Genomic DNA, 27,427 nt, shown 5'->3' with positions numbered 1-27,427 from the left:
AGCCCTCACAACAGGCATTCCTGGGGTGGCCATGCCATGACACAACTTTTCCCACGATTCCCTGTGCGCAAGGCCGCTCACCCTCAGCCGGATCATAAACTACTCAGGAAGAAAGGTCGTGACACATTTCGTGCCTCTGTCAGCACTGAGTATACATGGAGTGACTGGTCAATACTTGTCGAGTGGTTTGAACTTCCAAGCCACTCAACGTCATTGCCATCTTCGGTAGCAGAGGGGAAGAAAGGGCATTTCACTATGCCCACACCTGAGGAAGTCATCAACAGCCAGAACAACCGTTTTCTCTCACTCTACACATCTGTGTTTGGTTATTCTGTTCCTTAATTTGAGGAGAGTGTGTCTGAGGTGAGCATTTTGATTAAAAGCTGCTATAAAAGCAGCAACTGAAGAGACAAGCTCACCTCCTGAATCTGTGCCATGTGATGTGCACAGCCGGCCAGTTACACAGATGTCTGGCTCAACTAAGGAGAAACAACACGTTCAAAGTTGACTTTTCAAACTCCAAGTGCTGGCACCAATCCCTATTCTAATTAAGTATGCACAGCTCTCAGAAATAGGCAGTCTTTTTTGGCTGGGATAATAGTAGCTGTTCTACACAAGAACCTGTTTCTGAAAGCACCGATCAAGGAAAGCTGCTGGATCTTGTCCAAGCAGTGCATTCCGAACACTTTCTGTGTTCCTTGGAAAAGCTCCACCAGGTGAATTGGAGCCCTGCTCTTCAGCAGGGATACTGCAGAATTTCATCCGGGGCCTCACACTTAAAAGTAAAGGGGAATGACTGGGGTTGGAAATGCGAGGATGACACAGACCACAGCTCCACCACTCAACGGTGGGAAGGACAGGTGCCGCACGTGGCCATGATAGAAACAGATTCCTAGAACAGTGCACACGGTTTCTATTCAACTTACAGAGAAGAGCCAAGAAGCAACCTCATAAAATTCTTTCAGCAAATGACAAGACATTAAATGGATAAAATAGAAGACTACTCTCCCTCCCTTTGAAGGCAGAATATAAAGTAATGAAGGAAGTTAAGGAGACAAACACAAGTACTTTGAGACTCTGATGACCGGTGAATACCAAAACTTCAGTGGCGGAAGACTCCGGAACCTTCTTCTTTAGCTGACTTGAAACACAGTATTGATTTCTACCTTTACAAAGCAGACACTATGTAGTCCAGCCAAGGGCAAGGCACTGACCACAAGACCTGCAGGCTTCGCCCTAGACCCTGTTATTTTATGACCACATATTTCAACAATTGGAGTTTTTGCCACACATTCCAATTACACCCTTATTAGTTGCTCAATCCCTCAGTGAAAACCTTCAAATTCTACTGGCTACCCTTCACAAACAGTCTGAAATACTCTGCCATAGGTATCTTGCTAGAAATAAGCATGGATAATGCCATGCAGGCAGAAAGTTGCCCAACTTACCTTCACGGCCAGGATGTTTGTGAGGCCTACGCTTCGCCATCTGCACGGTGTTGCCATTTCATTTTCATCAGGCCTGTCATGCTGCACAGGCAGCGAATATGACTCCAATCACTCCACAGCTCAAAAAATGCAGATAGACAGGTCACCCCTAGCTGGCACTAGGCTTCATCTTCCCTTGTCAGAGACTGACAAGGTTTGAAACTGGCCCTGCAGAGATGAGAGTGAAAATAAATTACGAAGCAAGCTAGATATAGAATTCAGTTCTGGATGCTTTTTAATAAAAACAACCAACAGAATATACTAATGTAAAAATAAATGGCCACTATTTGCTCAACCATTTATTTGTGCTAAGAGAAAATACTAATGAGAATAACAAAGCAATTGAAACAGGTCAACAGGTTTTGTCTTCAAAGTCACAGATCAGTGTCTACTTTTTTTTAATTCTCTGCTCTGGGCTCAAAATTCACAGGATGAAGTCCTGACTCCAGTACCTCAGAATGGGACTGTATTTGGAGATAAGGCCTTCATAGCGGTAATTAAGGTATAATGAGGTCATATGGGTGGGATCTTATCCAGTATGACTGGTGTCCTTATAAGCAGAGATTAGGACACAGACAATCTAGAAGGATGACCACGTGAAGACGCAGTAAGAAGGCAGTTGTTTATGAGCCAAGGAGCGCGGCATCTGAAAAAACCATCCCTGCAGACTCCTTGATCTCGGACTCCCAGCCCCCAGCACTGGGACAATCAAGGTCTGTCACTTAAGCCCCCAGGCTGTGGTGTTTTGTGATGGCAGCCCGAACAAAGACACTCTCTCCCATCCCCTCACTCCCATTTTTGAACAGTGGCTGGTTTTTGATCAACTTCACTTGACTCTTCCTTCTCAATCTCACTTCATTTTGCTCCAGGGAGCCCCTCTCCAGCTTCTCCTTTCACTGGCCCTGCCCCTTTGTCTTTTAAAAGAGTTTCTCTTGCCTTCTTCCCAGACAGAAGAGCAGCCTTGGGGAGGTGAGGGAGAGAAGGGATCTTGCACCTAGCACTCCAGGGCTGGTGAGAGACCCAGCCTCCCAAAGCTCACACGTGCACCTGGTTTGCAATGGCAGAATAAAAATCATGTGACATGGTCAGAAGATGCACCTCTTCCTTTCTGGGTGACCCTGTCTGACTCGTTCAATTTCTCTGAGCTTCTGTTTTCTCACATATTTAAAAAATGGTGATGTGAATTCCTGAGTGGTTGTTGTAAGGCTCAATGAAGATAATGCATTGAAAAATATTTCATATGCTAATCACTACAACTCAGTTTTTCTACCTGTGAAATAGGTACTCCCTAGCATTTCACAGTATAGTTTAATGAAAAAAAAATCAGCAAATAAGCAAAACTTCTGTGACTCAGGATAGTATCTATAAAAGTACTATTTCTACTCTAGTTTTCATCAGTCCAGTAAAGTTTATTTTTGTTTTTTCTGCCAGTTAATATTTATGAAGAGTGTTGTATTTGGTATTACGAAGAGAATTCTAAAGACACAGAAGACCTAGTCCTTGCCTTCAGGGATTCTGCAATCTATTTGAAAAAATAAAATTTTAACAGTAAAATAGCTTATAAAATTAGTTCAAAGAGGTTTCCCAGGCTGCAGTGGAAAATGCATAGCTAAGTCTTCATGCAGGACCAGCCAGGTCCATACCTGAACTTTCTAGGACAACTTTCCAGACAGAAATTTTTCCTATGACCTCTATAATGTGGCTGCAAGTGGAAAGTAAGAAATCTGACAAAATATTTAAAAAGTTAATAAAAACTTAAATGATAACTAGTGTATTTTGCTTTAAACAACTCTAATGCTATAGCGATTTATTAAACACAGTACTTTAAAACACACACATCTTTACATGTTTTAAAATCATGAATAACTGAATTTAAATTTTCTCATTTACTTCCCAGGAACCCCTGGAAAAAATATTATTGACAATGACAACATTCCAGTTGGAAGAACACATCTTCAGAATGCAATTGGTATCTGATTTTAGAAATACGTGACTTCAGAAATATCTCAACCAAAAAGAAAATTGCAGTATAGTTATTGTTTCTAAGAAATTCACTTACCATTATGAATGATCAAAAAATATGGTCATTCAGGTAGTGAGGATTTAATGATCAAAGGGCGAATGTTCCAAAATGTATGTCATAGCAGTGGCTTTTGGATCTTGAGCCTGACTGGCCGTGAGACATGAGGCTTATCACTGCACTTCTCTGAGTGCTGGACTCCTCCTGTTTTAAATGGGTCCAATAATGCCCGCCTTGAAAGAGCAAAACCCACAACGCAAATGAAGTTCCAAGCTCAGCTGCGGTCTGTGTACTTGAGGCCCTGGCCAGTAGCAGGGGCTGTCCTGGTGGCGTCTCACAATGAGAATGAACCACAGTGGTTTACAAGTGCTTCCTAACATTTCCGGCTCCCTAAACTGTGAATTTTTCTAATTCAGTTTTGTATGTTCTTCTCACCACTTATCTCTCTGCTCTCAAGTCTAGCACTGTGCACAGCACAGAGTAGAGCCTCAATAAATGTTTGGTGAATGAGTATCTGAGTAAACAACATAGTTTGTAAAATGGAAGTACTACTGTAGCTACAAAAAAACTGCTCTAAAAAAGATCATTCAAACCCCTTGACATTTTTTTTTCCTATGATATATGGCTAAAACAAGTAATCTTTGACATAGTAAGACAAAATCACCTGGCACATCTCCATGTAAGAAAAAATCCATAGAAATAAAATGAGACTAATGCTCTCTAGTCCTTTGTGAAAGTCGCCATCTTTCCAACAGTAGAACTGTCTGCATTTTTAGTAGTGGGCCTAATATTTAGTACTGCTATCTGCTTTATATATTTTTCTTTTGCGAATGTTTTTGGTTAGTATGTTTGAAAAGCTGAGGAACAATTCGTTTCGTGGATCCAAATCTGGTTCTGTACTTTACTTTTTAAATGATAATTAAGGAACTCCCGTCAGTAGATGCTACCTTAAAAACGAGGAAATAGAATGTATTTTTTTAAAAAACTTTGTTGGCCAAGCGCTGGCTCAAGCTTCTAATCCCAGCACTTAGGGAGGCCGAGGCGGGCGGATCACCTGAGGTCAGGAGTTTGAGACCAGCCTGGCCATTATGGTGAAACCCTTTCTCTATTAAAAATACAAAAATTAGCCTTGTGTAGCGACGGCCGCCTGTAATCCAGCTACTCGGGAGGGTGAGGTAGGAGAATCGCTTGAACCCGGGAGGCAGAGGTTTCAGTGAGCTAAGATCCGCCACTGCCCTCCAACCTGGGCGACAAAGTAAGACTGTCTCAAAACGAACAAAATAAAACAAAACTTCGTTAAGTAGGAGTACTATTCTTGTTCATGTCTTCCATAACACCACAATCCAAATATTTTCAAAAGCAGAGCATTAAGGTATTAAATAGGTGATAGTTTATTCCCTAACCAAGTGACAGCGGCTGCCAGCGGACTGTGGATTGACATCGACAGACACACACACCAACGAAGCATCAGAGTCGGGGGCTCACGCACTGACGCTGAGCACCGGGAGATTCCGGCCTCCCCGGCGGCTCCTCCGTCGCCCGGCAACACAGCCACGCTGCGGCTCGGCCCCGCCCCCGCTGCCATGGCAACGCGACAGCCGGGCTGGCTTTGTGCAACTACTGCCCCGGCACCCCTATGCGCTCGCCCCTTGAGCCTGCTGGGGCCGCGGCAACTTTTCTTTTCTCTTTTTTTTTTTTTTTTTCCTGAGACGGAGTCTCGCTCTGTCGCGGAGGCTGGAGTGGCGCGATCTCGGCTCACTGCAAGCTCGGCCATGGCAACTTTTCTAACCTCACCGCACCTATAGCTCTATCCCTTCTCCTACCCGGAGCCGCTGATCATCAACTTTCACCTTTACTTCAGCGGAAAAATGTTCCACGGGCACAGGATTTCGGCCAAATGCTGCTTGGCTCTACCTTCTCCAAAAGTACGGGCGAGGTGACAATCTGCAGAGAAATCCCACTTGCCTGTCTCAGCATCCCTCCCACGTCCTCACAGGGTCCTTGGAGGGATCCCAGCATACCGCTCCGAGCTGGAAGTTGGAGGAAGGTCACGGAGACGCTAACTGGAAACTGTCCCGGGTGCGCGCCGCCCCCATGCCCTGCGCCCTCTTCATTTCCTCGGCCAGGGCGGGACCTCCCAGCCGCTGGGCCCAGGACCGCAGCGAATCAGTCTCTGGCTCCCCGCCCAGCAGAACTCAGACAGGCTCTGGACGGCTGTCCGAATGCCGCGTTTCCCTGGCGATGAGCAGTTCCGCATCACCCTCTGCGGCTAGCTCAGCTTCTAGGGCCGGGGCTGTGCTATTGTTTGCTGTTCTTCGTGGGTAGGACGGTGGGGGGCCCGGGCTGAGCCCGGAGCAGGCGGACCTGGGGTGAATTTCTTGCAGGCCTTTTCTCTCCCTTCTCCCAACCCCTTACTGTTGCATATTCATAAGAAGGCGGGGTCGTTTCCTATCTCCTTTAAATCTCCCAGACTTGAGGATCAGAGGAAAAGAATTGGGGTATAAGCGTTTGGGAGGGATCACTAGGAGGCGAATAGGGTGGGAGAAAGAGTGGTGACACAGACAAGCAAATACAGGATTCCTGTTCACAATTTCTTCCTCCACCCTCAGGCAGCAAGGACACACACACACACGCACACTTCTTAATTTCAAAGAGATCCTGACTGAAGTGGGAATCAAATTTCCAACACATGAACTTTAGCCGATACATTCAAACGATAGCAGGTAGTAAAACTATCATGATTGGAAGATGATATAATTATAGCCCAAGATAATCAATTGTTAAACTATTAAAAACAAAGGAATTTAGAAAGTAACAATATATAAAATCACTATGTGGGCTCAGTAGCAAAATGTAGGTGACAGAATTCATCGGTGAACTTGAAGATAGACCAATACAAAGTATTCAATTGAAAAACAGAGGGCTGGCATGTTGCCTCATGCCTATAATCCCAGCATTTTGAGAGGCCAAGGTGAGGCCAGGAGTTCAAGAGCAGCTGGGAGGCATAGCAAGACCTCCATCTCTACAAAAAAAAAAAAAATTTTTTTAAATTAGTTGGGTGTGGTGCTGCATGCTTGTACTCCACCTACTCCAGTGGTTGAGGAGGGAAGATCGCTTGAGCCCAGGAGATTGAGGCTGCAGTGAGCTGTGACTGTACCACTGCACTCCACAAAATGAGACCCTGTCTCAAAAAACAAACAAAAAAAGACAAATAGAGAATGTTAGGAGACCTGTGAACAGCACTCCAGCCTGGGCAACAGAGAAACTCCATCCCTGAAAAAAAAGTAAATACAAATAGATGAAACAGTCGAACCAAAAGACAGAGATTAGCAGGTGGAATATATTAATAAAAACAAGAACCTATGTGCTGTCTACAAAAGATACTGTTTAAATGCAAAAGTACAAATGAGTCGAAAGTAAAAGAATGAAAAAACACATACCATGGAAACATAAGAAAGCATGAGAAAGCTGGAGTAGCTGCATTATCACAAACAGAAATTTTAAGAAAGAAGTGGTGCTAGAGAGATAAACAAGATCATCTCATAATGATATAAACCCAAAGTTAAGTGGAAGGAAAGAAATAATAAAGGTGACAGTGGAAATCAATGAAACAGAAAATGGACACACTAAAAAGTCAATGGAATCAAAAGCTTGCTCTCTGAAAATTGATAAACTTTTAGCCAAACTGGTCAGTTAAAAATGAATGGCCACAGGCCAGGTGCACAGTGGCTCACGCTTGTAATCCCAGCACTTTGGGAGGCCGAGACAGGTGGATCACTTGAAGTCAGGAGTTTGAGACCAGCCTGACCAACATGGTAAACCCCATCTCTACTAAAAATACAAAAATTAGCCGGATGTGGTGATGCGTGCCTGTAATCCCAGCTACTCCAGAGTCGGAGGCAGGAGGATTGCTTGAACCCAGGAGGTGAAGGGATGCAGTCAGCAGATATTGCACCACTGCACTCCAGCCTGGGTGACAGAGCTAGAACCTGTCTCAAAAAAAAAAAAAATAAATAAATAAATAAATAATAAAATGAAAAAGAAAATATTGTCAATATCAGAAATGGGAGAGAATTATTGGTACAGTTCTTACAGTTATCAAAAGAAAAATGAGAAAAATAATCGTGAGCAACACTATGCCAAAAAGTTCAATAATTTAGATTAAAAAGATTCTTTGAAAGACAGAAATCACAAAAACAGACTCAAAAACCAAGAAGACCTAGATTGCCCTACAACAGATTACTATTCGATTCCTATGAAACAGTGTCTCACTCTTTTGCCCAGGCTGAACTTCAGTGGCCTGACCATGGCTCACAGCAGCCTTGACCTCTTGGGCTCAAGTGATCCTCCCACCTCAGCCTCCTCAGTAACTAGGACTATAGGCACACACCACCAAGCCTAGTTAATTAAAAAAAATTCTTTTTGTAGATACAGGGTCTCCTTACCGTGCTCAGACTGGTCTTGAATTCCTGGGCTTAAGCGATCCTCCCACCTTAACCTCCCAAAGTGCTGAGCTTACAGGCATGAGCCACTGTGCCCAGACTATTAGTAAAAATTATTTTTTAAATAAAAACTTTTCTACAGAGAAAACTCCAGTCTCTGATGACTTCATGGTGAATTTTATGAAATATTTAAGTTTTTTGAAGCATTTAAGTTTTAACATGTTAAGTGAAAAAATTATGTTTTAACAGATAGCCATCTCTCCCAATAAACTATGTCAGGTAAAAGAAGAGGGAATACTGCTCTACTCATTTTATGAGGCCTGCAATACCTTGGTTTAATACTTGACAGAGACATAATAAGAAAACTATAGACTAATATCCTTCATGAAAATAAACCCAAAAATTCTAAACAAAATATTAAGAAATTGAATCTAGCAATTTTTTTTTAAAAAGTACCATGATCAACTGGCGTTTCTCTAACAAATGCAATATTTCTTTGATATGAAAAGCAATTAATATAATTCGCCATTTTAATAGAATACAGGAGAAGAACCATGTGATCATTTCAACAGATGCAGGAAAAAACTATTTGACAAAGTTCAACACCCATTCATGATAAAACTCTCGGCAAACTAAGAATAGGACGAAATTTCCTCAACCTAAAAAAGGGCATCTGTAAAAAACTTAGAGCTAACATCATACTTAATTGTGAAAAACTAAGTGCTTTCTACCTTAGCACAGAAACAAGACAAAAATATCCACTCTTACAAAGATAGTTCAAAAAGACAAGAAAAAAAAAAAAAACAGTTTGTAAAGGAAGAAGTAAAACTGTCTTATTTACATAGTCAACATAATTATGTATATAAACAATCCTAAAGGAATATACAAAATCTCCTAGAACAAGTGATTACAGCAAGATCACAGGATAAAAGATCAATATGCAATAATCACATTTTATTTCTGTATATCAGTAGCAAGCAATTGAAAATGACATTTAAAAAAGAAATACGGTATGTTCTCACTCAAAAGTGGGAGATAAGCTATGAGGATACAAAGGCATAAGAATGATACAGTGGACTTTGGGGTCTTGTGGGGAAAGGGTGGGAGGGGGATGAAGGATAAAAGACTACAGATTGGGTACGGTGTATACTGCTCAGATGATGGATGCACCAGAATCTCAGATATCACCACGGAAGAACTTATTCATGTAACCAAACACGACCTGTTCCCCAAAAACTTATGGAAATAAAATAGAAGAAAACCAAATACCTTCAAAATAACAAACATATTCAGGAATAAATTTAACCAAAGATGTGGAAAATCTATACACTGATAAATTTTAAAAGACCTAAGTACATGGAGAGATAGGTCATGTTTATGAACTGGAAGACTCAATAATGTTAAGATATTAATTTTTCCTGAATCTATGATAGAGTTGATGCAATTTTAATAAATATCATAGCAAGCACATTCTTTTAGAAATTGACAAGTAATTGGGGCCGGGAGTGGTGGCTCATGCCTGTAATCCCAGCACTTTGGGAGGCCGAGGCTGGCAGATCACCTGAGGTCAGGAGTTTGAGACCATCCTGGCCAACATGGTGAAACCCCATCTCTACCAAAAATACGAAAATTAGCCAGGTGTGGTGGCAGGTGCCTGTAATCCCAGTTACTTGGGAGGCTGAGACAGGAGAATTGCTTGAACCCAGGAGGTAGAGGTTGTGGTGAGCCGAGATTGCATCACTGCACTCCAGCCTGGGCAACAAAGAGCAAAACTCCATCTGAAAAAAAAGAAAGAAAGAAATTGACAAGTAATTCTAAACTTAATATGAAAATAAAAAGGACTCACAACAGCTCAACAATTTTAGAAAGAGAAAGTTGGAGGACTTAAACTACCTGATACGAAGACTGACTATAAGGCTTCAGTTATCAAGAGTGTATGGTATGGGGATAAGGAAAGGCACAACAATCAGTGGGACAGAGTCCAGTCCAGAAGTAGACTCACATACGCATAGTCAACTCATGTTTATTAAAGCACCAAATTTTCATTCAGTGAATGAAAGGCTAGTGTTTTCAACAAACAGCACTAGAATAGTTTCCATGTTGGGGGGGAAGGGGTCTGGACCCTTTTACTGTATACCAAAATGAACTCAGAATGAGTCATAGACCTAAATTTAAGAGCTAAAATCTTAAAACTTAAGTCAGAAAAAAATAGAAAGATATACTTGTGATATTAGGTTAGGAAAAAGTTTCTTATTAAGACATAAAGGCATGAAACAAAAAAAAAAATTAAATTTCATTAAAATGAAAATCTTTCGCTCTTTAAAAAACCCCCTTCGGAAAATAAAATGGGAAAAAAGATTGGAAAACATGTATCCAACAAAGGCCTTGTGTCTGGCACAGATAAAGAACTATTACAATTTACCAATAAGAAGACAATTCAATCAAAAATGGACAAAGGATTTAAACAGGCCCTTCACAAGAGAATATATGTAAATAGCCAGTAACTTTTTTAAATTTTTTAAAGATTAGAGATGAGGTCTCTCTATGTTGCCTAGGCTGGGAAACTCTTGAGCTCAAGCAGTCTGCCCTCCTGGGCCTCCTAAAGTGCTGTGAGGTAGAACAACTGGAATACTCATCTATTCCTAGTGGTTAGTTACATTGTAACTAACACCCATTTTGAAAAACAGGTTGGAAGTTTATCACATTAAAAACACATTTATCTTTTCCTTTTTTTTGTAGAGACAGGATCTTTTCTGTTGCCCAGGCTGGAGAGAAGTGGCACCATCTTGGCTCACTGCAATCTCCGCCTCCCAGGCTCAAGCAATTCTCCTGCCTCAGCCTCCCAAGTACCTGGGATTACAGGCACACACAACCATGCCCAGCTATTTTTGTATTTTCGGTAGAGACGGAGTTTCACCATGTTGCTCAGGCTGGTCTTGAACTTCCAATCTCAGGTTATTCCCGTCTTGGACTCCCAAAGTGCTGGGATTACAGACATGAGCCACAACACCTGGCCTATATTTTGCATTTTTTTAGGTACAATTTGCATTCAATAGAATTCATAGGCCGGGTGCGGTGACCCAGCCCTGTAATCCCAGCACTCTGGGAGGCCCAGGCTGGCAGATCGCTTGAGCTCAGGAGTTTGAGACCAGCCTGACCAACATGGTTAAACCTCACTTCTACAAGTAAAACAAAAATTAGCTGGGCGTGGTGGTGCATGTCTGTGGTCCCAGCTACTCTAGGGGCTGAGATGGCCTCAAGGACTGCTTGAGCCCAGGGAGGTTGAGGCTGCAACGAGCCATGATTGCCCCACTGTACTCCAGACTGGGCTACAGAGTGAGGACTTGTCTCAAAAAAAAAGAGTAAAAATCAGTATATTTCAAATATGAAAAACAACTGCCAGTATAAGATTCAGTGGGAGAAAGGACACAGCGTTGGGTGTCCTCTGTTTGCCTCCAGATTAACTCTCACTGGACTCCCTTCTGCTCTCTCTCTAGCAAGACTTGACAGTATTGATCCTAGCAATGGACTCTCTTGCCCTCTTGCCTCTGGTTGGGTTTGGCCACTGGGAAGCCCCAGAAGGAGATCTAAGGAATGGAGATCTCCTTTTATCCCTATTCTCTCTGGAGGGATCAAAGTGGGCTAGGGCAATGTATAGCTCTTATCAGTTGGCCTCTCCAATAAGAGTGTTGTCTCTGGAGTACAGCAACTACTCCTTCCAACCATTCATGCGTAGGTGTGAAAATGAGGGACCAGGACTACTATTACTAGCTCAAAGGTACTACTCTTTTTCCTTGCTTTTTTTTTTATTTTGTTTACATTTTTGTAAATATCACTTTTTATCTCTCTAGTTAACCAATTTAAATAAAGTCATTTGTTCCATATTGGCACTCCTACTGATACAGAGTCCACTTCCCACAATAGCAACAACAAAAAATCCATTGGAATTAATAAGTGAGAAATCACCTTAGCTATATAAATAATACATCAAAATCAAAACCAAAATGCTTAAACAAATGGAAAGTGGAAAGACATTTGTGTACTTGAACAAGAAACCTCAACATAATAAAGATGGCAATTCTTCCTTAGTTCATTCATAAATTAAATGCCAACAGGTATTTTATTGTTTTGTTTCATTTATTAAACTAGTTTTAATATTCATGTTGAAAAGTAAACAAGACTAGAAAAATTTCGAAAAAGAGCAAATATTAAAACATAAAGTCGCTATAATTATAAACAGGAGAAACATGTTATCAAACAAAAAGTCCAGAAATATACCCAAATACATACAAGAATTTACAGTAAAAATTTCATCTGAAATCAGTGGGAGAAAAAATTATTTAATAAATGGATTGAGGATAATAGGTAGTATTCTGGAAATAAAAATACAGTTGAATTCATATCTTTTTTTTTTTTTTTTTTTTTTTAAGAGACAGGGTCTCACTCTGTTGCCCAGGTTGGAGTGCAATGGTGTGATCTTGGCTCACCACAGCTTTGACATTCCAGGCTCAGGTGATCCTCCCACCTCAGACTCCTGAGTAGCTGGAACCACAGGCACATGCCACCGCACTCAGCTAATTTTTGTATTTTTTTGTAGAGACAGAGTATATGAGTCCATTCTCACACTGGTATAAAGAGCTGCCTAAGACTGGGTAATGTATAAAGGAAAGAGGTTTAATTGACTCACAGTTCAGCATGGGTGGGGAGGCCTCAGGAAACTTACAATCATGGCGGAAGGGGAAGCAAGCATGTCCTTCACATGGCAGCAGGAGGGAGTTCAGGCAGCAGAAATGCCAGACAGATCTCGGGCCGGGCTCGGTGGCTCACGCCTGTAATCCCAGCACTTTGGGAGGCTGAGGCGGGCAGATCACGAGGTCAGGAGATCGAGAGCATCCTGGCTAACACGGTGAAACCTCGTCTCTGCTAAAAATACAAAAAATTAGCCGGGCGTCGTGTCGAGCTCCTGTAGTCCCAGCTACTCGGGAGGCTGAGGCTGGAGAATGGCGTGAACACGGGAGGGGGAGCTTGCAGTGAGCCAAGATTTCGCCACTGCACTCCAGCCTGGGCGACAGAGGGAGACTCCGTCTCAAAAAAAAAAAAAAAAGCCATCAGATCTCATGAGAACTCACTATCATGAGAACAGCATGGGGGAAATCACATGATCCAATCACTTCCCACTGGGCCCCTCCCACAACACATGGGGATTATGGGAAGTACAACCCAAGATGGTATCTATGTAGGGACACAGCCAAACCATATAACGGAATTTCACTATGTTGCCCCGGCTGGTCTCAAACTCCTGGGCTCAAGCAATCTGCTTGCCTTGGCCTCCCAAAGCGCTGGGATCACAGGTGTAAGACACTGTACCTGGTCAAATTCATATCTTATAATACACAACAGGATAAATTCAAAATGAATCAAAGATTTAAATTTTATTAAAAATGGAATCATAAAACCATTAGAAGTAAATACAAGATAATGTTGTAATTTTAAAGTGTGTTTTGTGCTGCTGTAACAGAATGCCTGAGACTATTTTTTTTTTTTGCTTTTTAATTTTGTTTTTTTTTTTGAGACAGGTGTCTCGCTCTGTCACCCAGGCTGGAGTGCAGTGGCACCGACTCACTGCAACCTCTGCAACCACTGCCATTCTCTTGCTTCAGCCTCCCAAGTAGCTGGGACTACAGGCACATGCCACCATGCCAGGCTAACTTTTGTATTTTTAGTAGAGATGGAGTTTCACCATATTGGTCAGGCTGATCTCGAATTCCTGATCTCAAATTCCTGACCTCAGATGATCCACCCACCTCAGCCTCCGAAAATGCTGGGATTACAGGCATGAGCCACCACGCCCAGCCAAGACTGAGTAATTTATAATAGAAATATATTTGGCTCATGCTTTTGAAGGCTTGAAAGTCCAAGATCAGGGGGCTGCATCTGGCTAGGACCTTCTTCCTGTATCATCCCATGGTGGAAGGATAGACGGGCACAAAAGCACACATGAGAGAGTAGGAGTGGAAGGAGGTGAAGTCATCTATTTGTCAGGAACTCATTCCAAAACGGCACCATTAATCCATTCATGAGGGCAGACTCATCATAGCCTGATCACCTTTTTTTTTTTTTTTTTTTTTTTTTTAGAGACGGAGTCTCGCTCTGTCGCCCAGGCTGGAGTGCAGCGGCGCGATCTCGGCTCACTGCAAGCTCCGCCTCCCGGGTTCACGCCATTCTCCTGCCTCAGCCTCCCGAGTAGCTGGGATTATAGGCGCCCGCCACCTTGCCCGGCTAATTTTTTGTATTTTTAATAGAGACGGGGTTTCAGTTAGCCAGGATGGTCTCGATCTCCTCACCTTGTGATCCGCCCGCCTCGGCCTCCCAAAGTGCTGGGATTACAGGCTTGAGCTACCGCGCCCGGCCTCATCACCTCTTGAAAGTCCCACTTCTCGACACTTGCACCGGGGATTAAGTTTCCAACACATGAACTTGGAGAAATACATTCAAACCATAGCAAATGGGAAAAGCCTTTCTTATTACAGTTGTTCCTCTGTGTACATGGCACATTTGTTCCAGGATCTCCCTCAGATACTTAAGTCCACGATGCTCAAATCTTTTTTTTTTTTTTGAGGCGGAGTCTTGCTCTGTCGCCCAGGCTGGAGTGTAGTGGCGTGATCTCGGCTCACATCTCCCGGGTTCACGCCGTTCTCCTGCCTCAGCCTCCCGAGTAGGTGGGACTACAGGTGCCCGCCACCACACCCAGCTAATTTTTTGTAATTTTTTTTTTTTTTTTGGAAGAGACGGGGTTTCACCATGTTAGCCAGGATGGTCTCAATCTCCTGACCTTGTGATCCACCCGCCTCAGCCTCCCAAAGTGCTGAGATTATAGGCGTGAGCCACTGCTCCCAGCCTCAAATCCCTTATATAAAATGGTGCAGTATTTGCATATAACCTATGAACATTAAATCATCTCTATACTAATAAGGATTACTTCTAATACCCAATATGGTGTAAGTACTATGTAAATAGTTGTTATAATGTATTGCTTTAAAATTTGCATTATTTTTATTGTTTGATTTTTTGGAATATTTTCAATCCATAGTTTGGATGCAGAACCCCCAGACACAGAGGCCAACTGTGTGACACAAAATCCAGAGGTCATTATAAAAATTGTTGGCTGGGCACAGTGGCTCATATCTATAATCCCAGCACTTTGGGTGACTGAGGTGGGTGAAACACTTGTGCCCAGGATTTCGAGACTAACCTGAGAAACATGGTGAAGCCCCGTATCTACAAACAAAAAATACAAAAATTAGCTAGGCGTAGTGGCCCACATCTGTATTCCCAGCTGCTTGAGAGGCTGAGGCAGGAGGATTACTTGAGCCTGGGAGATGGAGGTTGCAATGACCCATGACTGTCCCATTGCATTCCATCTAGGGCAACAGAGTAAGACCCTGATTCAAAACAAAAGTTAAGCCTATATGATGAAAACACTATAAATAATGTCAAAAGATGAACTGTGAGTAAAACAGTGTTCCTCTAGAAATCCATAAGGAAAAAAACCAACAATCCAATAGAAAAATGACCAGAAGAACAGTTAACAGAAAAGGAAATACAACAGCATTTTAATCATGAGAAAAGATGCTCGACTTTGCTCATAATAAAAAAAAAATCAAATTAAAACAATACTAAGAAATCACTGCTCACTTATCAAGCAGGAAAACTGAAAAATATAAAAAAGTACTTCTGGTGAGGGTGAGGGAAAACAGCTCCCATCATACACAGCTCTTGGAAGTGTAATTAGTACCAGCACTGAGGAGGGCTGTTGACAATAGTTATTAGAATTTCAAATGTGTTTACTTTTTCAACTACCTCTTCTATTTCTAGATATTTACTCTGCAGAAATATTCGCACAGTAGCAAAATTTTATCTATACAAGCTGTGAGAATTGCACATACCAGGATGGAATCACTCTTTTCAGACCCTGACAAAACAGGGCTGGGAATGCACAAAAGAGGAGGCTCATGCTTGCATGTCTGAGATAAGAACTGCTTCCAAAGGCTTCCTAAAAACCTCCCAAGAAATCACTTCACATCTGTCACACATCTCCTGCCTTGAAAGTCTGGCATGTTTCACACGTATACAAGTATTTTTCGGTTGGTGCAAAAGTAACAGCGGTTTGGACTGTGAATTTTAAATCATTATAACTAGGCTCAAACATCTTTATTAATCAAAATAGGAACCATTACAACCAACACGTTTGCCAATGAGAAATAAGTTTGTTTATTTATTTTTCTTTTCTTTTTCCTTTTTTTTTTTTTCCTGAGATGGACTTTCGCTCTTGCTGCCCAGGCTAGAATGCAATGGCGCAATCTCAGCTCGCAACCTCCGCCTCCTGGGTTCAAGTGATTCTCCTGCCTCAGCCTCCCAAGTAGCTGGGATTACAGGCATGCACCACCACGCCTGGCTAATTTTGTATTTTTCGTAGATACGGGGTTTCTCCATGTTGGTCAGGCTGGTCTCGAACTCCTGACCTTAGGCGATCTGCCTGTCTTGGCCTCCCAAAGTGCTGAGATTACAGGCGTGAGCCACCACGCCCAGTCTGTTTATTTCTATAGTGTGAAAATCCATTCTTCAGGATTCAATAAACTCTTGAAAGCATTTTCTGCATCCTGCTGGTTGTGAAAGCATTTTCCCTGCAAAAAGTTGTCAAGATGCTTGAAGAAGTGGCAGTCAGTTGGCGAGAGGTCAGGTGAATATGGCAGATGAGGTGAAACTTCGTAGCCCAATTTGTTCAACTTTTAAAGCATTAGTTGTGTGACACGTGGTCAGGTGCTGTCATGAAGAAGAATTGGGCTTTTCTGTTGATTAATGCTGGCTGCAGGCGTTGAAGTTTTCAGTGCATCTCATCAGTTTGCTGAGCACACTCCTCAGATGCAGTGGTTTCACTGGGATTCAGAAAGCTGCAGTGGATCAGACGAGCCGATGACCACCAAAAAGTGACCATAACCTTTTTTTGGTGCAAGTTTGGCTTTGGGAAGTGCCTTGGAGCGTCTTCTTGGTCCAACCACTAAGCTGGTCATTGCCAGTTGTGGTATAAAATCCACTTTTCGTCACATCACAATCCAATCAAGAAATGGTTCATTGTTGTTGCACAGAACGAGAGAAAATGACACCTCAAAATGGTGATTTTCTTTTTTTAAATTTTCAGTCAGCTCATGAGGCACCAACTTATAGAGATTTTTCACTTTCCAATTTGCTTCAAATGACGAATGACTGTAGAAACTGCATCACTAGGCTGGGCGCAGTGGCCCACACCTGTAATCCCAGTACTCTGGGAGGCCAAGGTGGGCAGATTATTTGAGGTTAGGAGTTCAAGACCAGCTTGGCCAACATGTTGAAACCTTGTCTCTACTAAAAATACAGAAATTAGCTGAGCGTGGTGGTGCATGCCTGTAATCCCAGCTACTCAGGAGGCTGAGGCAGGAGAATCACTTGAACCCAGAAGGCGGAGGTTGCAGTTAGCAGAGATTATACCACTGCACTCCAGCCTGGGCAACAGAGCAAGACTCAGTCTGAAAAAAAAATGCATTATGTATGTTTATTGCAGCACTGTTCACAATAGCAAAGACTTGGAACCAACCCAAATGCCCATCAATGATAGACTGGGTAAAGAAAATGGGGGCACATATATACCATAGAATACTATGCAGCCATAAGAAAGGATGAGTTCATGTCCTTTGCAGGTACATGGATGAAGCTGGACGCCATCATTCTCAACAAATACACACCGGAACAGAAAATCAAACACCACGTGTTCTCACTCATAAGTGGGAGTTGAACAATGAGGACATGGGGACACAGGGAGGGGAACATCACACACTGGGGCCTGTCGCACGGTGGGAGTCTAGGGGAAGGATACCATTAGGAGAAATACCTAATGTAGATGACAGATTGATGAGTGCAGCAAACCACCATGGTACATGTATACCTGTGTAACAAACCTGCACATTCTGCACATGTATCCCAGAACTTAAGTATAATAATAATTAAAAAAAGGCCGGGCGTGGTGGTTCACGCCTGTAATCCCAGCACTTTGGGAGGCCGAGGCCGGTGGATCACAAAGTCAGGAGTTCGAGACCATCCTGGCTAACACAGTGAAACCCCGTCTCTATTAAAAATACAAAAAAGTTAGCCAGGCGTGGTGGCACACGCCAGTAGTCCCAGCTACTTGGGAGGCTGAGGCAGGAGAACTGCTTGAACCCAGGAGATGGAGGTTGCAGTGAGCCGAGATTGTGTCACTGCACTCCAGCCTGGGCGACAGAGCAAGACTCCATCTCAAAAAAAAAAGGAAAAAAAAGAAAAATAGAAAGTAGGCAAAATTAATTGTAATAATATATCTCATTTAACTAAAAAAAAGTGCATTACTAGACACTCTTTAGGGCTGTAGCAATTCCAATAAAATACTCTAAGGATTACTTGCCCAATAACAGCATCTCCGCCAATAAACTGATGACAACGCTGACTTTATGCCTTTGGAACCAATGAACTCTGTTCCTAAGCAGGTTACATGAACCTCTCTCTTTCTGCTAAAAAAGCTTCTCTTTATCTTTCAGCAGATGGCACTTGTAGGTTGCCACTCCATGAATCTCTGATAAACCACTTTTTCCACTCCTGAATAAATTCAACATATCTGGAAATAGGATTCTCAAGTGTCTTTTTTTTAGGTTGACATACTCTGTGGTCAGAAGTGAGATGAGACAAAGTTACCTTTAAAACAGATTGGCAACCTTTGAGACAAGACGAGGTACACACAACTGAGCTGTACTTCCATGGATTGCCTTTTTTTCTACCCAGGTACATCTTCTCTCAGATCAAGCTTCCTTCCTTTGATAGCAGCTGTCTGTTGAGCTTATTTAGGACCTGAGTGGGTTAAATCACTGTAGTAAAGGCTCTTGTATCCCTTCTGGGACTATAAAAGACTTATGTATTCTGGCAAGTCACGCAAACTGTCTTTTTACTAGAAGTGACTTGCCAGAATAGATAAAAAGTCTTCGTTTGTGTTTCTGATCCTGGTAAATGAACTTTTGGTTTCAGTTTTGTTCTGAGTTGTTAGCATATTCTTATACATTTGTTTACTGCTTGTTTTTCCCCCGTTTGTTTCTGAACATCTTTCAAGAACAAAATTTGCTTTCTAAAAAGGTAGGCAAGGGTTGACCCTTTAAAAGCCATTAGGGTAGTTGCCATCATTCTATGAGGGACGTCAGTCCCCAAAGAAAAAGTCTACTGTTAGAATAAACTGGTACAAAGACAGAGAAAATTATCACTTGGGGGCCTGCCAGTTAAAAAAAATCATGTATCCAGGGAAAACTTGGTCACGGGGTGAGGGACGGGCAGTTAGTGCACAGGCTGGGGCCAAGTCAGACAAAAACCCTGTGCCAGGCACACTAAAACAACCACTGGTCCGAACCCTAACATACAGAAATCGGCAAAGTTTGCAGGTTAAATCACTGCCCAGGTAGCATCAGTCAGCATGGAGTCCTCTGATAGATGTCCCACCAATCAACAAGATACACAAAAGAAGAAAGATTTCAATACCTCTCCTGCTCACCTCAAGATAAAGATACAGGGAGGGAGATGGGACAGATGTCTTAATAACATTGAACAAAAAAATCCGTGGGGTCTTTTGTTTTTGTTCTTGTTTTGTCACGTAAAGAATGTATCCATGCATTAAGGAATGTTTTTGCTGTGATTAAAAATAAAGAGTTGTATTTTTAAAAAGAATGTCTTATCTCTTTGGGGTATACACTTGAAGTAGTTACAGATTAAAGTATATGATGTGCAAGTTTGTTTTAGAATAATCTATCAAAGTGGGAGGGGGCGAGTACATATGAAACAAAATTGATGAAGTTGGTAATGGCTGAAGGTGGAAAATGAGTTTATTAACTCTTTTATTTTTTGCATGCTTAAAATTTTCCATGATAAAAATGTTTTAATGTAGCTATGGTACTATAGAGGAAGGAATATATCTTCAAAAACAACCTTTCTACTAATAGAAGGGCTACTAACAGTACTAATGGTACTCTACTAATAGACTATCAATTTTTTACTGTATTTATCCCCTTGTTTCAGACTCATCTGTTTCTGTTTTCATCATTCCTTTTAGGCAGTGTTTCTCCATCTCAGCACATTTGGAGTCAGATCATTCTTTGCTAGTGGGTTGTTCTGTGCACAGCAGAATGTTTAGCAGCATCCCTGGACTCCACCTACCAGATGCCAGGAGCACATTTGTTCCTTAACCCCTATTTATAACAATCAAAAACACCTACAGACATTGCCAAAGGCCCAAGGAGAGGAGAGGGCACTCAAAATCACTTAGACATGAGCCATCTAATGCCATCGAATTAGACCAAATGCCTCAAGGAGCACTGTCAATTTTGCGCTCCTGGCGATGAAAACAAGGATTGGTACATACTAAGTGTTGACTAAAAATCTAGTGAATAATTAGGTTGGATACTTTACCAGGAACCATAGGTAAATAGAAGTATAAAGGAAAATAAACATAAACAAAGTACAGCTGGGTGGCAGTTCAGTTTGGTGACAAAGGCATGAAGTTTATTCTTGAAGAATTGTATGTTTAAAAAAATCTAACCAGTGTGGTTTGTTATCAGTAGAATTTATTAACTGTAATTTTAAAATTATATGTCAAACATTTATATATATTTGTTAAACACATATATTTATATTTAGTTATTACATATTTAGTTAATAATAAAATTATATATATATACACACACACACACACATATATATATAATCTTTTTTGAGACAAGGTCTTGCTCTGTCTCCCAGGCTGAAGTGCAGAGATGGGACCCTAGCTCACTGCAGCTTCCAATTCCTGGGCTCAAGTGATCATCTTGCATAAGCCTCCCAAATAGCTGGGACTACAGGCACCACCATGCCTGGATAATCTCTTTCTCTATTTTTGCAGAGATGGAGGTGTTGTTATGTTGCCCAGACCGTTACCGAACTCCTGGCCTCAAGCTATCCTCCTGCCTTGGCCTCCCAAAGCCCTAATATTTTATATAAAATGTGTATATTACTGTATTAGGCTTGAATGTTATTACTCTCAATTATCCAAACTTGAATTAAGTCCAACTGCCTGACAGATGACATTAACATATCATAGTATTTACTTATCCAGCAATCTCAACTCTCTCAATTCATTCAGGCTGTTCTTACAAAATACCATAAACTGGTGGCTTGTAAACAACAGAAATTTATTTCTCACAGTTGGGAAGTCCAAGATCAAGGTATCAGAAAACTTACTGGCTGAAAAGAGTCTGCTTTCTGGTTGATAGAGGCTGCTTTTTCACCATGTCTCAACATAGAAGGGGCCAGGGAACTCTATTAACTATAATTTTAAAATTAAATGTTAAATTTATATATATATATATATATAATGGGATTAAAGCCTTTCTACAAGAGTACTAATCCCATTCCTGAAGGCTCCACCCTCATGATCTAATCACCACCCAAAGGACCTAACTCTCATCATCATATTAGGGGTTAGGATTCAACCCATGCGCTTCTAGGGGACAGAAACATTGAGTCTCCGCATTCTAATACAGAATAGAAGGCATATCGTAAGCAAACAAAAACTTTACACAGCCACAATTAGTAATACAAAGAGCACACTTTTTTTTTCTTCCGGGAACATCCACTATGCCCTCACTCAGAAACAAGCTGCTCTTACTTTATATAAATAGATATAAATTGAAATGTATATAGACACACACACAAACAAATCTAACAGGGTTAGCTCTTTCTTATTAGAAAATCAAATTGAGAGAGAGACGGAATAGAAACAAATGCACTAAAAGCAGCAAGAAGTAATACTTGGTACTCAAACGGCAAGCAAGAGAAAAAAAGCAATATAAGTACTCAACAAAAATAGCATCTGCTGCGACAATAAAAACCCAGAGTGCTGTATAGTGCTGATAGTTATTGAACACATATTCATATCTTTTGAATAACAGAACACATTCTATTCAATAGCTATTATTTTGTCAGTCAGAAAAGGGAACAGACGGCCCCTGGTGAGCATCTGTGGAACAAATGTCAGTGACAATGGCAACTCTGAGTCCACAAGAAGAAGTGAGATTGTCCAGTTCATTACCTTTAAAAAGGCATGGGAGCAGGAGAACTATTTAGACATACCACTCCCCAAAAAGTTTTAAAGAGTTTTCTTCTTAAGGTGATGGTAACTTTATGTGAAAATCCCCTTTTCTAGGAATGCTGTCAAAATGAAAGATTATTGGGGTTTATTCTAGAAATGTGAAGTTAATGTTTAAAAATCAATCATCGTGGCCAGGCGTGGTAGCTCATGCCTGTAATCCAAGCACTTTGGGAGGCCAAGGCAGGTGGATCACCTGAGGTCAGGAATTCAAGGCCAGCCTGGCTACTATGGTGAAATCCCATTCTACTAAAACTACAAACATTAGCCGGGTGTGGTGGTGGGTGCTCCTATAGTCCCAGCTACTCAGAAGGCTGAGGGAGGAGAATTGCTTGGACCCGGGAGGTGGAGGCTGCAGTTAGCTGAGATCACACCATTGCAATCCAGCCTGGGCGACAGAGCAAGACTCTGCCTCAAATAATAAAATAAAATGAAAATAAAATCAATCAATGTAATTCGTCATATTAATAAAAGAGAAGAACCATATGATCTTCTAGGCAATATTGAAAAAGTAATTTATATAATTTGAGATCTGGTCATAAATAAGCAAAAACTCAGTAAACTGGGAATAAATGAAGCATATTTACAAAAAAATCTAGAAAATCATCATGTTGTTCAATGGTGAAATATTGAACGATTTCCCTGTCAATTAGGGAATAAGAAAAGGAAATCCATGATCACCTTTTTCTCTTCTTCTTTTTTTTAAACAGGGTCTTGCTCTGATGCCCTGTCTAGAATGCAGTGGTATGATCACAACTCACTGCAACCTCCACCTCCCGGAGGTGACAGCTTGCAAACATTCACGAAATAACAAAAGACTAGATATAAAAATTCCACTTTGGGATATTTAAAAATCCCCAAATTGATCCCATGAGTATATTTACTCTCATTACAAATATATTTATCTATAACTGATCCTTAAAATTACAAATAAGCACCAAACAGATTTGTTGCTTTTCTGCCTTTTAAAGTGGGTAGAGCAGCAAGCTTTCCTGAGAGCACGAGGCAGCCTTTAAGTGAAGGTGCTAGCTTCAAAGCACCATCTACTATCATTTGGGATCACAGGAACGTGGGTATACAAATGGCACCAAGGTCCAGAAAACGTGCCTGGGTCCAAAAAGAGGGGGGAGCTCTTTGCAAGTCAAAGATAAAAGAAAAAGTAGCGTCATCTCAGACTGCTGACCCTGAGTATCCAGCTACAGCATTACAACAACTTGTGAGATTAGCTCCTAGAAGAGACGCAGACTTGTCCCAATAGAGTCTGTTAAAGTTCTTACTAACTAGAGAAGCCACAAGTTAACAGTGAACTGATATTTTATTAAAGTGACTGCTATATGGAAGCAAATATCTAAATGTTTTAGCATGTTTTAACTGTCATGTAAATTACTCTAATTTTCACAAGCCCGATTCAATTAGCTCATCATAATTCCTAGGTTTATTTACCCCAGTTCAGCTCATCTTAACTTAGATTCTTGGACCATTCTTCTGAACTATTTATTTCATTATAAAGTTCCTTTTAAATGATTGTAAACTATTCATAATAATAAAGAATTATCTTGCACCAGGAGGTTGAGGCTTCAGTGAGCTACTATGATTGTGCCACTGCACCCCAGCCTGGGTGACAGAGAGTAACACTATCTCAAACCTTTTTTTTAAAAAAGTGGTTAACTCACAACTGAGAAAATAGAAGGAAAATGTCATTATTGTGTTAGAATAGAGAGTTAGAAGGAAAATGTCATTATTGTGTTAGAATAGAAAGTAAGAATATAAACACCTATTCTTCCATATAGACCAGACAGCTCAATACCATTTCACTCAAAGAAGAAAAAAGTGGGGGGGAAAAGGCAGGTGTGGGGGCACAGAGGGCAGAGTATTGAAGCCTTTTACTGAAATGACTCCAAAGTTCAGTGTGGAAGTAAAAAGTTTCTACATTTAAAAACTTTACATAAATTATATGAATTACAATTTTCATAAAAGTCAAAATGAAAGGTTCTGCATAGGATGAAAGATATGCCTAAGCAACATTTCATATTTGTACAAGGCCATTGAATGCCACAGATACTAGTAACACATACAAAGCTTAAGTCTATGGGAGACTGAACAAAGATTTCAGTTTGGTATTCTGTAAGTCCAAGATTGTAAACTACTCTTATTCTACAAAAGCTGTAATGATGTAATAGAATTTTTATTTTTTAAGAATTGAGACAAGGTTGGGTGCAGTGGCTCATGTCTGTAATCCCAGCACTTTAAGAGGCCGAGGTGGGTGGATCATCTGAGGTTAGGAGTTTGAGACCAGCCTGACTAACATGGGGAAACCCCATCTCTACTAAAAATACAAAAATTAGCCAGGCGTGGTGGTGTGTGCCTGCAATTCCAGCTACAAGGCAGGCTGAAGCAGGAGAATTGCTCGAACCCAGGAGGTGGCGGCTGCAGTGAGCTGAGATCATGCCTCAGCAACAGAGCAAGACTCTGTCTCAAAAAAAAAATTAAAAAAAGCAAAAACCTTTTATAACCCTTTTGAATTTAGTCAACGTTCAAACAGATTTTCTTTTGCAAGATTAATTTTTTAGAAACCTTCCATAACTTGTTTAAACCATTTTATCTAGTTGAAAGCAATCTAACTCCAGGAAAAAAGAATTTACATTTTGTTGCATTTGCATTTTACCAATAATCTTTAAGTCTGTTTTTATTTCTCAAAGATTAAAGTCACATGAACCAAAAGGTACCATAGCTTTTTTCCCCTTTAAAAATATTTGATGCTAGTGATTACCCTTCTTAGAGTCAACTAACTGAAGCTTTTCATAGACATCACACACACAACACATATATAACTACACAAACAGAAGATCCAGTAGCTATAGGATTTTTCATTTGCCAATCTCCCAATTGGATTACTGGCCCCTAGGTGGAGCCCTTTAAGAGCAAGACTAGGAAAGCATGCAGTTTCTAGGACCTAATAAACAGGTATAGCTGGAAGACAAAAACAGATTTTTGAGAGGGATTCATCCTCCTCTAATTCCTGGGGCTCCATGAGGAAAACAGAGGTCTCTCCCACAGTGGAATCCATGGCAACTTTTCTGTTTTTTCCAAGGAGTCCCAAGCCATGAGAAATTACCTTAGGGCCTCTCATATGTGCATTAAAAGTGGCAAGGCAAAATGGAGAAAAATAATTCAGTTGATTGAGGAAAAACCTTTCTCCAGCAAAACAAGATCCAGGAAGAGAAAAACATAAAGGCCTTTTAAACATACCTGTAACTTGGATATTCACTTTTAATTAAGCTGAGCAGTCTTTAACAAAATCCTTTTAAATTCCTTATTACCTGATTTTAGTCACGCCACGTGGCCAATATTTCTGACTTTCAAGCTTTACCAGAAGTAACCTCCCAGATGTTCAGAGAAAGGAAAATTCAAGGTGGTTTGTGGAGGGGAAGAGAATCAACAAATGGCAAAGGTCAAGCAGGTATCAAACCAGAAATGACTCATTCCCTAAGTCAGGACTGCACCCAGGCCACCACTGTAAAATGGCAGAGGCTAAAACAGAACATTGCCACCTGGTTACAGTCACACTCCCAAGGAGGTTAAACAAGATGGAGGGCTGCAGCAAAGTTTGCCATTGCCCAGTTTGCCAGGCTGGCTTCAATAGCAGGCCTATGGAGTCCCGGGCCTACATCCCATCCTAAGATGCCCCTCTTCTCTGATAGAACCATACATACAAAAAGTCTTTCAAAGCACACCAGATTGGCTACGGCTTGACCAACTTCACAAATCCTTTTTCATAACTAAAACTTTACTGAGAATATAAACAGTGATAGTTGTCGCCCTGGCCTGGTTAAACATCTTTTCTCCACACCATCAGCAGTTAACACAGTCCTGCATTTTAAGCTGTTTGGAAACTATCAAGACGAGACTCAGCTACCAAACCAGGAGATAAGCCTCTGTTGTGCAGAGTTTCTTGTGAAGATATAACAACCACTAGCAAGTTTTCTTAACTACCGAGATAGGCAGGCCTATCCCTTAAAGGAGTAAAACATATTTTACTTCTAAAGAGCTCATGGCTTGAGCAAATCTAACAAACACCTACTACATGCCTCATGTTTCCCATGACTTCTAGAGTTTACAAGGACAGCTTCAAGACCAAACCACCTGATGACATTAGTGTTTATGCTTTTTCAAAAACCTGAATTTAAAGGAAAACAGACCAAAAAGAATGCAATGGGCTACCTGGGCCAAGTCAATTTTCTCATTAACAGGATGATTCATCTTCAGAGCTCTTAGATTTCACCAAACCCTACTCTAAGAAAACCCTGAGTGAAACTAGCCAACATTTAGTTAAGACAGTCTGCTTATCCTTATTTGCATGACAGCAGCTCATATGAAGAGACAAATGTTCCTGAGATTATTACAAATAATCGCCCTTCAAATACATGCCATAAAAAATGGTATTAACATTTGCTGAGTGACTGTGCCCCATTCATCATTCTGGTACTTTCATACATAATCCTCAATTTAGCGGAGTTTTATAAAAATGATTTAGAAGTCACTTTACCTCTCAAATCAACAAATCTGCATTAATTAAACAGATAAGTAAAACATAATTCATATATATATATATTCTATTTTTTCTTAACATTGTTTTGAACTCTCTCTCCAAAACTACCATACGAGCATCAAACCCAACATCAGAGTTCTATCCTTCTGATTTTCCCACTGAAGGATGAGAGAAAAAGCTCCATATCTGTCATCTAAAATCTATTAGTAAGTACTTTGGCTAAACCTTGAAACTAAGATGTCACGTATCAATTACACAGGAATGAGCTGACATTTGCTTCCTGCCAGGAGCAACGCACAGATTCAGAGAACGGTTTCTCTGAATATAGTTATAGAAAATAAAATATTTACCTTTGCAGGGATCTGGGACTTATGAAGCTAGTATTAAAAGCTGTATGTTATAAATGAGGACTTAGATTTCAGGGAGTCTGTGGAAGTTCTAGGCTTCTTCAGTGTGGGGTCTTATTAGCCAGTCTGTGTGAATGTGCTGAAACAAAGAGAGGATGCTTTCCCTTACTTCTAGCAGAGTTTGACAGAAGTAATGAAGGAGATGGTGATAAATCATTAATTCTCTCCTAATACCTCCAGAAAAAGACTGAAATGCTAATACTAAAAGGGCCCTTATTTGCCATGTCTCTCCAGCCCTGATTTTAAAAACAAGGAAGCTGAGGAAAGGCTGTGACGTGAGAGCTTCCAGACCCTTTGT

The 27,427-nt window shown here is 41.0% G+C and overlaps 1 protein-coding gene across 8 annotated transcripts in view; it reads right to left on the bottom strand.

Moving 5' to 3' along the window:
• The window catches only part of SPATA13 (spermatogenesis associated 13), a 330,065-nt gene extending 322,464 nt beyond the window's left edge, over window positions 1-7,601 (bottom strand). For 5 of the 8 annotated variants that reach the window (XM_054529387.2, XM_054529396.2, XM_054529393.2 and 2 more), the window contains exons 1-2: window positions 5,473-6,527; window positions 1,449-1,655 (exon numbers count right to left, since the gene is read on the bottom strand). In XM_054529387.2, coding sequence (XP_054385362.2) covers window positions 1,449-1,488 — 40 coding nt within the window. In that variant the 5' untranslated portion in view covers window positions 1,489-1,655; window positions 5,473-6,527. Of the gene's footprint in view, window positions 1-1,448; window positions 1,656-3,546 lie in introns of all 8 variants that reach the window. The other 3 variants (XM_054529389.2, XM_063714858.1, XM_054529388.2) reach the window with 2 other exon arrangements.
• Between the last annotated feature and the right edge of the window lie 19,826 nt (window positions 7,602-27,427).

The sequence above is a fragment of the Pongo abelii genome, chromosome 14, assembly GCF_028885655.2.
Source record: "Pongo abelii isolate AG06213 chromosome 14, NHGRI_mPonAbe1-v2.0_pri, whole genome shotgun sequence".
In the NCBI taxonomy this organism is placed as follows: Eukaryota; Metazoa; Chordata; class Mammalia; order Primates; family Hominidae; genus Pongo; species Pongo abelii.
The sequence above is the reverse complement of the archived record's forward strand: the minus strand, read 5'-3'. Positions and strand labels throughout refer to the sequence as shown.